General features: G+C 37.7%; 1 protein-coding gene across 4 annotated transcripts in view; it reads right to left on the reverse strand.

Moving 5' to 3' along the window:
- Window positions 1-2,930: 2,930 nt before the first annotated feature.
- tesk1b (testis associated actin remodelling kinase 1b) overlaps window positions 2,931-15,220 on the reverse strand; it is a 62,462-nt gene continuing 50,172 nt past the window's right edge. For all 4 annotated transcript variants that reach the window (XM_061961019.2, XM_061961018.2, XM_072913176.1 and 1 more), the window contains one exon: window positions 2,931-4,553. In XM_061961019.2, coding sequence (XP_061817003.1) covers window positions 3,523-4,553 — 1,031 coding nt within the window. In that variant the 3' untranslated portion in view covers window positions 2,931-3,522. The remainder of the gene's footprint in view (window positions 4,554-15,220) is intronic.

Genomic DNA, 15,220 nt, shown 5'->3' on the forward strand with positions numbered 1-15,220 from the left:
AGTGTTGTAACCTGATCAGGATTTTAACTCAGTACACCTTGTTTAATAGTTAATGGTGTTAACCACTCAGCTATCCTGGGGGGTCCTTGAGAGCAGATTTTGGGTTCCATTGACATTTTAAATCCAGAACCTAGCACACTAAAACTTTGTTTAATCACCGACCTGATAGGAATTCAAACCCAGTACTTCTTTTTCGGGCCAAATGACAGATGTAATCAAGGACCCCTGAAACAAAACTGAGTACCAATTGACCAAACTGGGATTCAAACCCAGATCCAACAATTGCGCATGCGTAGTGTAAACCACAGCGCTATCCTGAGTCGTAAGTAGATGTGTCCGATAATGGCTTTTTTACCGATATCCGATATTGTCCAACTCTTGGTTACCGATTCCGATATCAACCGATACCTATATATACAGTTGTGGAATTAACACAGGGCTTCACGGTGGCAGAGGGGTTAGTGCATCTGCCTCACAATACGAAGGTCCTGAGTAGTCTTGGGTTCAATCCCGGGCTCGGGATCTTTCTGTGTGGAGTTTGCATGTCCTCCCCGTGACTGCGTGGGTTCCCTCCGGGTACTCCGGCTTCCTCCCACTTCCAAAGACATGCACCTGGGGATAAGTTGATTGGCAACACTAAATTGGCCCTAGTGTGTGGATGTGAGTGTGAATGTTGTCTGTCTATCTGTGTTGGCCCTGCGATGAGGTGGCGACTTGTCCAGGGTGTACCCCGCCTTCCGCCCGATTGTAGCTGAGATAGGCTCCAGCGCCCCCCGCGACCCCAAAGGGAATAAGCGGTAGAAAATGGATGGATGGGATGGATGGAATTAACACATTATTATGCCTAATTTTGTTGTAGCCCACTGGATGCATTAAACAATGTAACAAGGTTTTCCAAAATAAATCAACTCAAGTTATGGAAAAAAAATGCCAACATGGCACTGCCATATTTATTATTGAAGTCACAAAGTGCATTTTTTTTTTTTAACATGCCTCAAAACAGCAGCTTGGAATTTGGGACATGCTCTCCGTGAGAGAGCATGAGGAGGTTGAGGTGGGCGGGGTTGAGGTGGGGCGTAGGGGGTAGCGGGAGTGTATATTGTAGCGTCCCGGAAGAGTTAGTGCTGCAAGGGGTTCTGGGTATTTGTTCTGTTGTGTTTATGTTGTGTTACGGTGCGGATGTTCTCCCGAAATGTGTTTGTCATTCTTGTTTGGTGTGGGTTCACAGTGTGGCGCATGTTCGTAACAGTGTTAAAGTTGTTTATATGGCCACCCTCAGTGTGACCTGTATGGCTGTTGACCAGGTATGGCTTGCATTCACTTGTGTGTGTGAAAAGCCGTAGATATTATGTGATTGGGCCGGCACGCAAAGGCAGTGCCTTTAAAGTTTATTGGCGCTCTGTTCTCCCTACGTCCGTGTACACAGTGGCGTTTTAAAAAGTCATAAATTTTACCTTTTGAAACCGATACCGATAAATTATGATATTACATTTTAAAGCATTTATCGGCAGTCCGATACTCTCGGACATCCCTAATATATATATATATATACAGTATATATAGACCTAAACAAAACAGTGAGTTTACATACATATATAAACACATTTGTCTATCTGTGTTGGCCCTGCTGGTGACTTGTCCTGGGTGTACCTCACCTCCCGCCCGTGTGCAGCTGGGATAGGCTCCAGTGATTCTTATTTGTAACGATTCTTAAACGATGATCAAAAAGTCAAAAATCTATTTTCTATTTATTTGTATTATTTACTATTTTATGGAGGAATGTAGTTCATCGAACTGGCATCCAATGTTATTGAAAAAGTATTGGTCCTGAATCGGAAATTGATTCTGAATGGAATCGTTACTTCCAAGAATCGGATCGAATCATGTGGTGCCCAATGACTCACAACTAGAGATGTCCGATAATATCGGCCGATAAATGCGTTAAAATGTAATATCGGAAATTATCGGTATCGTTTTTTTTAATTATCGGTATAGTTTTTTTTTTCCTTTTTTTTATTAAATCAACATAAAAAACACAAGATACACTTACAATTAGTGCACCAACCCAAAAAACCTCCCTCCCCCATTTACACTCATTCACACAAAAGGGTTGTTTCTTTCTGTTATTAATATTCTGGTTCCTACATTATATATCAATATATATCAATACAGTCTGCAAGGGATACAGTCCGTAAGCACACATGATTGTGCGTGCTGCTGGTCCACTAATAGTACTAACCTTTAACAGTTAATTTTACTAATTTTCATTAATTACTAGTTTCTATGTAACTTTTTATATTGTTTTAATTTCTTTTTTATTCAAGAAAATGTTTTTAATTTATTTATCTTATTTTTTTTTTAAAGTACCTGGTTGTCCAAATTAGGCATAATGTGTTAATTCCACGACTGTATATAATCGGTTAATATCGGTATCGGTAATTAAAGAGTTGGACAATATCGGAACATCGGATATCAGCAAAAAGCCATTATCGGACATCCCTAGTCATAAACATATTTTTACTTTAACTGAATTAAAACAGGCGGAAGTACAGATTCACTATGTCTGACTGCTTTTATCTAAATGCAATATTTACATCCAATCGATCACAGATTCACTGATGTCTCACTGATTTTTATTTACACTGCCTTTTTCCAAAAATCATGCTTTGGGTTGTGCACGGCGCCAGTCAGTCCATCCATCATTCAACATAATTGAGTAAAAATCATTTAACAAGAAAATGACATTTAATATTGTGGTTGGGAGTGAAGCTAAATACAGTAAACAAAATATTAGCCTAATTTTCAGTGCTTTGTGGAGTGGCCAAAACATTAACATCCCCTGTTCTGTTAAAGAATATAGTAAAAGCCAAAACACTCCACATGATTCAATCGCATTTGCCTTTTGACTGAACCTATAAAAAAAAAAAACATTTTGCATTTGATCATTTATTCCATTTTAATAATAATACAAACAACTCTTAATCATATTTTGGACATCCATTGCCAAAACAACAAGTTTCAATAACAGTTGAAGTGCTTTAAGTGGCACCCAAAGGGGGTCCAAAAAGAAAAAAAACAGCAACAAAAAAAGCCAAATGAACAGTAGAGACACACACACACACACACACACACGTACCCTCAGTGGTGCACTAACAACTCTTGAATATTTTTGAAGACAAAGTTCAACAGCACCAAACATTCCAAAGAAAAACCATTGCAACAGTAATAATACTAAGCTTAACATTCCTCATCGGAGCATCAGTCAGCGGTCACGTGGCAGGAAGCCAACATGTTTACATGCGGGATTGGATGCTGCATATTCTCATCCACGCAGGGAAGGCACCCTCAGCCCAGCAGAGGGCGCTGTACAAACCAAAGCCAAGCTATCAGGCATTGGAGGCCACAACGTGTTTAGGTAACCAAAACACGCATTTATATTGCTGCATTAAAATATGTGCAAATTATCACATGACCCACAAGTTGCGGGAATTTTTGGGGGCCATTTTGCCGACGAGAGCAAATTTAGGTGTGCGCTTTTGGCAAACCGAGCGCCGGCTCCAAGCTGGTGGTGGTCGGTGTGGGAGAGGGCGGTAGACCCTTGGGTCCAGGACTGAGCAGCCCACGGGAGGCTGTGTGGTCCCCGTTCAGGTTCTTGTAGGCGTTCCTACTGGGTGGCGCCCTGAGACACACGGATGGGAAGCGAAGGCCTGCCAGGCAGCATCCGGGGCAGGAGATGACCTCCTCCTGGTCCAGAGACTGACCGCTGCCGGAGCCAAACCGCGACAAAGCGGCGGTCTCGCCGGACGGCGAGTGGTAGCTGTTGTTGTTGGACAAGGTGCCGCTCCAACTCAGAGGTCCGTTCACCACCACTTTGCTGTTGTCCAAATGAGGCAGGGGGGGGCGGCGGGAGGAGATGGTTGACACCCAGCCGTTTGAGAAGGGGGTGGAGGAGTGGGAAGGAGGGGAGGAGAGCTTGGAGTACGACGAGGAGGGGTCTTGCGTCTCCGGAGAGCTGCTGCAGTCCATCGGCTCCTCCTCATGCTTCTCTTTGTCCAATGAGATCGGTTCAAGCGACGGCGGAATGCCGGAATCGTCCAGCAGGCAAGAAGCCCCGCCCCCTTCCAGTGCGTCCTTCTCACCACTCAGCAGTCTCTGGTCTTCACAGTTCACATCGCCACACAGCCACGTCTCCTCGGGGAAGACCCGGCTAAAGGCGGCGCTAAGGTGGGAGGGCGGCATGCACGGCAGAGAGTGGCAGCGCCGGTGCCTCCGACACGGGTCGGCCTCATGGGGGCCACCACAGGGGTCGGGCGGCGGCGGCAGCGTGAAGGTGAGGGAGATGACCGACTTGCTGGGCGTGTCGTACAACTTGATCTTGCCGCCTTTCAGGTCCTCCCGCTGGGAGAAGGGGTTGATGCGGGCGGGGTGTGAGGGGCTGACGGACGGGGTCGCGTCCAGGCTGTGGAGCATGTCCGATTTGCTGCGGGAGAGGCGGGGGTCCGACGGCAGGCCGAGGGACCGCCTCCTTAGGGGGCCGGCTGCTGGGGAAACCTCTGGAAGGACAGAGAAAAAATATACAGGAAATGCTGTCATGATAGCAAGGACTTTTATTTTGCTAAACCGCAAATACGACCTCAGTAGAAAGCTCAAGACAATAAAACATTCTAATAAGGATTTGGAGGGCATGAGAAGGTGGAAAGGAAAACCATTTAACTGTATATGGTCATTTATTAACAAGAATGTTATAGAACCAGTATCATAATAATTACATTGCACCACAGAACCAGTATCATAATAACTACATTGCAACACAGAACCAGTATCATAATAACTACATTGCACCACAGAACCAGTATCATATTACATTGCACCACAGAACCAATATCGTAATAACTACATTGCACCACAGAACCAGTATCATAATAATTACATTGCACCACAGAACCAGTATCATAATAACTACATTGCAACACAGAACCAGTATCATAATAACTACATTGCACCACAGAACCAGTATCATAATAATTACATTGCAACACAGAACCAGTATCATAATAACTACATTGCACCACAGAACCAGTATCATAATAATTACATTGCACCACAGAACCAGTATCATAATAACTACATTGCAACACAGAACCAGTATCATAATAACTACATTGCACCACAGAACCAGTATCATAATAATTACATTGCAACACAGAACCAGTATCATAATAACTACATTGCACCACAGAACCAGTATCATAATAATTACATTGCACCACAGAACCAGTATCATAATAATTACATTGCAACACAGAACCAGTATCATAATAATTACATTGCAACACAGAACCAGTATCATAATAATTACATTGCAACACAGAACCAGTATCATAATAACTACATTGCACCACAGAACCAATATCGTAATAATTACATTGCACCACAGAACCAGTATCATAATAATTACATTGCACCACAGAACCAATATCGTAATAATTACATTGCACCACAGAACCAGTATCATAATAACTACATTGCAACACAGAACCAGTATCATAATAACTACATTGCACCACAGAACCAGTATCATAATAATTACATTGCAACACAGAACCAGTATCATAATAACTACATTGCACCACAGAACCAGTATCATAATAATTACATTGCACCACAGAACCAGTATCATAATAACTACATTGCAACACAGAACCAGTATCATAATAACTACATTGCACCACAGAACCAGTATCATAATAATTACATTGCAACACAGAACCAGTATCATAATAACTACATTGCACCACAGAACCAGTATCATAATAATTACATTGCAACACAGAACCAGTATCATAATAACTACATTGCACCACAGAACCAATATCGTAATAATTACATTGCACCACAGAACCAATATCGTAATAATTACATTGCACCACAGAACCAGTATCATAATAACTACATTGCACCACAGAACCAGTATCATAATAATTACATTGCACCACAGAACCAGTATCATAATAACTACATTGCACCACAGAACCAGTATCATAATAATTACATTGCACCACAGAACCAGTATCATAATAATTACATAACACCACAGAACCAGTATCATAATAACTACATTGCACCACAGAACCAGTATCATAATAACTACATTGCACCACAGAACCAGTATCATAATAATTACATTGCACCACAGAACCAGTATCATAATAATTACATAACACCACAGAACCAGTATCATAATAACTACATTGCACCACAGAACCAGTATCATAATAACTACATTGCACCACAGAACCAGTATCATAATAATTACATTGCACCACAGAACCAGTATCATAATAATTACATAACACCACAGAACCAGTATCATAATAACTACATTGCACCACAGAACCAGTATCATAATAATTACATTGCACCACAGAACCAGTATCATAATAACTACATTGCACCACAGAACCAGTATCATAATAACTACATTGCACCACAGAACCAGTATCATAATAATTACATTGCAACACAGAACCAGTATCATAATAACTACATTGCACCACAGAACCAGTATCATAATAATTACATTGCACCACAGAACCAGTATCATAATAACTACATTGCAACACAGAACCAGTATCATAATAACTACATTGCACCACAGAACCAGTATCATAATAATTACATTGCAACACAGAACCAGTATCATAATAATTACATTGCAACACAGAACCAGTATCATAATAATTACATTGCACCACAGAACCAATATCGTAATAATTACATTGCACCACAGAACCAGTATCATAATAATTACATTGCACCAAAGAACCAATATCGTAATAATTACATTGCACCACAGAACCAGTATCATAATAATTACATTGCACCACAGAACCAGTATCATAATAACTACATTGCACCACAGAACCAGTATCATAATAATTACATTGCACCACAGAACCAGTATCATAATAACTACATTGCAACACAGAACCAGTATCATAATAACTACATTGCACCACAGAACCAGTATCATATTACATTGCACCACAGAACCAATATCGTAATAACTACATTGCACCACAGAACCAGTATCATAATAATTACATTGCACCACAGAACCAGTATAATAATAACTACATTGCACCACAGAACCAGTATCATATTACATTGCACCACAGAACCAATATCGTAATAACTACATTGCACCACAGAACCAGTATCATAATAATTACATTGCACCACAGAACCAGTATCATAATAACTACATTGCAACACAGAACCAGTATCATAATAACTACATTGCACCACAGAACCAGTATCATAATAATTACATTGCAACACAGAACCAGTATCATAATAACTACATTGCACCACAGAACCAGTATCATAATAATTACATTGCACCACAGAACCAGTATCATAATAATTACATTGCAACACAGAACCAGTATCATAATAACTACATTGCACCACAGAACCAGTATCATAATAATTACATTGCACCACAGAACCAGTATCATAATAACTACATTGCAACACAGAACCAGTATCATAATAACTACATTGCACCACAGAACCAGTATCATAATAATTACATTGCAACACAGAACCAGTATCATAATAACTACATTGCACCACAGAACCAGTATCATAATAATTACATTGCACCACAGAACCAGTATCATAATAATTACATTGCAACACAGAACCAGTATCATAATAATTACATTGCAACACAGAACCAGTATCATAATAATTACATTGCAACACAGAACCAGTATCATAATAACTACATTGCACCACAGAACCAATATCGTAATAATTACATTGCACCACAGAACCAGTATCATAATAATTACATTGCACCACAGAACCAATATCGTAATAATTACATTGCACCACAGAACCAGTATCATAATAACTACATTGCAACACAGAACCAGTATCATAATAACTACATTGCACCACAGAACCAGTATCATAATAATTACATTGCAACACAGAACCAGTATCATAATAACTACATTGCACCACAGAACCAGTATCATAATAATTACATTGCACCACAGAACCAGTATCATAATAACTACATTGCAACACAGAACCAGTATCATAATAACTACATTGCACCACAGAACCAGTATCATAATAATTACATTGCAACACAGAACCAGTATCATAATAACTACATTGCACCACAGAACCAGTATCATAATAATTACATTGCAACACAGAACCAGTATCATAATAACTACATTGCACCACAGAACCAATATCGTAATAATTACATTGCACCACAGAACCAATATCGTAATAATTACATTGCACCACAGAACCAGTATCATAATAACTACATTGCACCACAGAACCAGTATCATAATAATTACATTGCACCACAGAACCAGTATCATAATAACTACATTGCACCACAGAACCAGTATCATAATAATTACATTGCACCACAGAACCAGTATCATAATAATTACATAACACCACAGAACCAGTATCATAATAACTACATTGCACCACAGAACCAGTATCATAATAACTACATTGCACCACAGAACCAGTATCATAATAATTACATTGCACCACAGAACCAGTATCATAATAATTACATAACACCACAGAACCAGTATCATAATAACTACATTGCACCACAGAACCAGTATCATAATAACTACATTGCACCACAGAACCAGTATCATAATAATTACATTGCACCACAGAACCAGTATCATAATAATTACATAACACCACAGAACCAGTATCATAATAACTACATTGCACCACAGAACCAGTATCATAATAATTACATTGCACCACAGAACCAGTATCATAATAACTACATTGCACCACAGAACCAGTATCATAATAACTACATTGCACCACAGAACCAGTATCATAATAATTACATTGCAACACAGAACCAGTATCATAATAACTACATTGCACCACAGAACCAGTATCATAATAATTACATTGCACCACAGAACCAGTATCATAATAACTACATTGCAACACAGAACCAGTATCATAATAACTACATTGCACCACAGAACCAGTATCATAATAATTACATTGCAACACAGAACCAGTATCATAATAATTACATTGCAACACAGAACCAGTATCATAATAATTACATTGCACCACAGAACCAATATCGTAATAATTACATTGCACCACAGAACCAGTATCATAATAATTACATTGCACCAAAGAACCAATATCGTAATAATTACATTGCACCACAGAACCAGTATCATAATAATTACATTGCACCACAGAACCAGTATCATAATAACTACATTGCACCACAGAACCAGTATCATAATAATTACATTGCACCACAGAACCAGTATCATAATAACTACATTGCAACACAGAACCAGTATCATAATAACTACATTGCACCACAGAACCAGTATCATATTACATTGCACCACAGAACCAATATCGTAATAACTACATTGCACCACAGAACCAGTATCATAATAATTACATTGCACCACAGAACCAGTATAATAATAACTACATTGCACCACAGAACCAGTATCATATTACATTGCACCACAGAACCAATATCGTAATAACTACATTGCACCACAGAACCAGTATCATAATAATTACATTGCACCACAGAACCAGTATCATAATAACTACATTGCAACACAGAACCAGTATCATAATAACTACATTGCACCACAGAACCAGTATCATAATAATTACATTGCAACACAGAACCAGTATCATAATAACTACATTGCACCACAGAACCAGTATCATAATAATTACATTGCACCACAGAACCAGTATCATAATAATTACATTGCAACACAGAACCAGTATCATAATAACTACATTGCACCACAGAACCAGTATCATAATAATTACATTGCACCACAGAACCAGTATCATAATAACTACATTGCAACACAGAACCAGTATCATAATAACTACATTGCACCACAGAACCCGTATCATAATAATTACATTGCAACACAGAACCAGTATCATAATAACTACATTGCAACACAGAACCAGTATCATAATAACTACATTGCACCACAGAACCAGTATCATAATAATTACATTGCAACACAGAACCAGTATCATAATAACTACATTGCACCACAGAACCAGTATCATAATAATTACATTGCAACACAGAACCAGTATCATAATAACTACATTGCACCACAGAACCAATATCGTAATAATTACATTGCACCACAGAACCAGTATCATAATAATTACATTGCACCACAGAACCAATATCGTAATAATTACATTGCACCACAGAACCAGTATCATAATAACTACATTGCAACACAGAACCAGTATCATAATAACTACATTGCAACACAGAACCAGTATCATAATAACTACATTGCACCACAGAACCAGTATCATAATAATTACATTGCAACACAGAACCAGTATCATAATAACTACATTGCACCACAGAACCAGTATCATAATAATTACATTGCAACACAGAACCAGTATCATAATAACTACATTGCACCACAGAACCAATATCGTAATAATTACATTGCACCACAGAACCAGTATCATAATAATTACATTGCACCACAGAACCAATATCGTAATAATTACATTGCACCACAGAACCAGTATCATAATAACTACATTGCAACACAGAACCAGTATCATAATAACTACATTGCACCACAGAACCAGTATCATAATAATTACATTGCAACACAGAACCAGTATCATAATAACTACATTGCACCACAGAACCAGTATCATAATAATTACATTGCACCACAGAACCAGTATCATAATAACTACATTGCACCACAGAACCAGTATCATAATAATTACATAACACCACAGAACCAGTATCATAATAACTACATTGCACCACAGAACCAGTATCATAATAACTACATTGCACCACAGAACCAGTATCATAATAACTACATTGCACCACAGAACCAGTATCATAATAATTACATTGCACCACAGAACCAGTATCATAATAATTACATAGCACCACAGAACCAGTATCATAATAACTACATTGCACCACAGAACCAGTATCATAATAACTACATTGCACCACAGAACCAGTATCATAATAATTACATTGCAACACAGAACCAGTATCATAATAACTACATTGCACCACAGAACCAGTATCATAATAATTACATTGCACCACAGAACCAGTATCATAATAACTACATTGCAACACAGAACCAGTATCATAATAACTACATTGCACCACAGAACCAGTATCATAATAATTACATTGCAACACAGAACCAGTATCATAATAATTACATTGCAACACAGAACCAGTATCATAATAATTACATTGCACCACAGAACCAATATCGTAATAATTACATTGCACCACAGAACCAGTATCATAATAATTACATTGCACCAAAGAACCAATATCGTAATAATTACATTGCACCACAGAACCAGTATCATAATAATTACATTGCACCACAGAACCAGTATCATAATAACTACATTGCACCACAGAACCAGTATCATAATAATTACATTGCACCACAGAACCAGTATCATAATAACTACATTGCAACACAGAACCAGTATTGTAATAACTACATTGCACCACAGAACCAGTATCATAATAATTACATTGCACCACAGAACCAGTATCATAATAATTACATTGCACCACAGAACCAGTATCATAATAATTACATTGCACCACAGAACCAGTATCATAATAACTACATTGCACCACAGAACCAGTATCATAATAATTACATAACACCACAGAACCAGTATCATAATAACTACATTGCACCACAGAACCAGTATCATAATAATTACATTGCACCACAGAACCAGTATCATAATAATTACATAGCACCACAGAACCAGTATCATAATAACTACATTGCACCACAGAACCAGTATCATAATAACTACATTGCACCACAGAACCAGTATCATAATAACTACATTGCACCACAGAACCAGTATCATAATAATTACATTGCACCACAGAACCAGTATCATAATAACTACATTGCACCACAGAACCAGTATCATAATAACTACATTGCACCACAGAACCAGTATCATAATAACTACATTGCAACACAGAACCAGTATCATAATAACTACATTGCACCACAGAACCAGTATCGTAATAACTACATTGCACCACAGAACCAGTATCGTAATAACTACATTACACCACAGAACCAGTATCATAATAATTACATTGCACCACAGAACCAATATCGTAATAATTACATTGCACCACAGAACCAGTATCATAATAATTACATTGCACCACAGAACCAGTATCATAATAACTACATTGCACCACAGAACCAGTATCATAATAACTACATTGCAACACAGATCCAGTATCATAATAATTACATTGCACCACAGAACCAGTATCATAATAATTACATTGCACCACAGAACCAGTATCATAATAATTACATTGCACCACAGAACCAGTATCATAATAATTACATTGCACCACAGAACCAATATCGTAATAATTACATTGCACCACAGAACCAGTATCATAATAATTACATTGCACCACAGAACCAGTATCATAATAATTACATAGCACCACAGAACCAGTATCATAATAACTACATTGCACCACAGAACCAGTATCATAATAACTACATTGCACCACTGAACCAGTATCATAATAACTACATTGCACCACAGAACCAGTATCGTAATAACTACATTGCACCACAGAACCAGTATCATAATAACTACATTGCACCACAGAACCAGTATCATAATAACTACATTGCACCACAGAACCAGTATCATAATGATTACATTGCACCACAGAACCAGAATCATAATAACTACATTGCACCACAGAACCAGTATCATAATGATTACATTGCACCACAGAACCAGTATCGTAATAACTACATTGCACCACAGAACCAGTATCGTAATAACTACATTGCACCACAGAACCAGTATCATAATAACTACATTGCACCACAGAACCAGTATCATAATAATTACATTGCACCACAGAACCAGTATCATAATAACTACATTGCACCACAGAACCAGTATCATAATAATTACATTGCACCACAGAACCTGTATCATAATAACTACATTGCAACACAGAACCAGTATCATAATAACTACATTGCACCACAGAACCAGTATCATAATAATTACATTGCACCACAGAACCAATATCGTAATAATTACATTGCACCACAGAACCAGTATCATAATAATTACATTGCACCACAGAACCAGTATCATAATAACTACATTGCACCACAGAACCAGTATCATAATAATTACATTGCACCACAGAACCAGTATCATAATAACTACATTGCACCACAGAACCAGTATCATAATAACTACATTGCACCACAGAACCAGTATCATAATAATTACATTGCACCACAGAACCAGTATCATAATAATTACATAGCACCACAGAACCAGTATCATAATAATTACATAGCACCACAGAACCAGTATCATAATAACTACATTGCACCACAGAACCAGTATCATAATAATTACATAGCACCACAGAACCAGTATCATAATAACTACATTGCACCACAGAACCAGTATCATAATAACTACATTGCACCACAGAACCAGTATCATAATAATTACATTGCACCACAGAACCAGTATCATAATAACTACATTGCACCACAGAACCAGTATCATAATGATTACATTGCACCACAGAACCAGTATCATAATAATTACATTGCACCACAGAACCAGTATCATAATAACTACATTGCACCACAGAACCAGTATCATAATGATTACATTGCACCACAGAACCAGTATCGTAATAACTACATTGCACCACAGAACCAGTATCGTAATAACTACATTGCACCACAGAACCAGTATCATAATAATTACATTGCACCACAGAACCAGTATCATAATAACTACATTGCACCACAGAACCAGTATCATAATAATTACATTGCACCACAGAACCTGTATCATAATAACTACATTGCAACACAGAACCAGTATCATAATAACTACATTGCACCACAGAACCAGTATCATAATAATTACATTGCACCACAGAACCAGTATCATAATAACTACATTGCACCACAGAACCTGTATCATAATAATTACATTGCACCACAGAACCAATATCGTAATAATTACATTGCACCACAGAACCAGTATCATAATAATTACATTGCACCACAGAACCAGTATCATAATAACTACATTGCACCACAGAACCAGTATCATAATAATTACATTGCACCACAGAACCAGTATCATAATAACTACATTGCAACACAGAACCAGTATTGTAATAACTACATTGCACCACAGAACCAGTATCATAATAACTACATTGCACCACAGAACCAGTATCATAATAATTACATTGCACCACAGAACCAGTATCATAATAACTACATTGCACCACAGAACCAGTATCATAATAACTACATTGCACCACAGAACCAGTATTGTAATAATTACATTGCACCACAGAACCAGTATCATAATAATTACATTGCACCACAGAACCAGTATCATAATAATTACATTGCACCACAGAACCAGTATCATAATAATTACATTGCACCACAGAACCAGTATCATAATTACATTGCACCACAGAACCAGTATCATAATAACTACATTGCACCACAGAACCAGTATCATAATAACTACATTGCACCACAGAACCAGTATCATAATAATTACATTGCACCACAGAACCAGTATCATAATAACTACATTGCACCACAGAACCAGTATCATAATAACTACATTGCACCACAGAACCAGTATCATAATAATTACATTGCACCACAGAACCAGTATCATAATAATTACATTGCACCACAGAACCAGTATCATAATTACATTGCACCACAGAACCAGTATCATAATAACTACATTGCACCACAGAACCAGTATCATAATTACTACATAGCACCACAGAACCAGTATCATAATAATTACATTGCACCACAGAACCAGTATCATAATAACTACATTGCACCACAGAACCAGTATCGTAATAACTACATTGCACCACAGAACCAGTATCATAATAACTACATTGCACCACAGAACCAGTATCATAATAACTACATTGCACCACAGAACCAGTATCATAATAATTACATTGCACCACAGAACCAGTATCATAATAACTACATTGCACCACAGAACC

The sequence above is a fragment of the Nerophis lumbriciformis genome, linkage group LG05 (genome assembly GCF_033978685.3).
Source record: "Nerophis lumbriciformis linkage group LG05, RoL_Nlum_v2.1, whole genome shotgun sequence".
Classification (NCBI taxonomy): Eukaryota; Metazoa; Chordata; class Actinopteri; order Syngnathiformes; family Syngnathidae; genus Nerophis; species Nerophis lumbriciformis.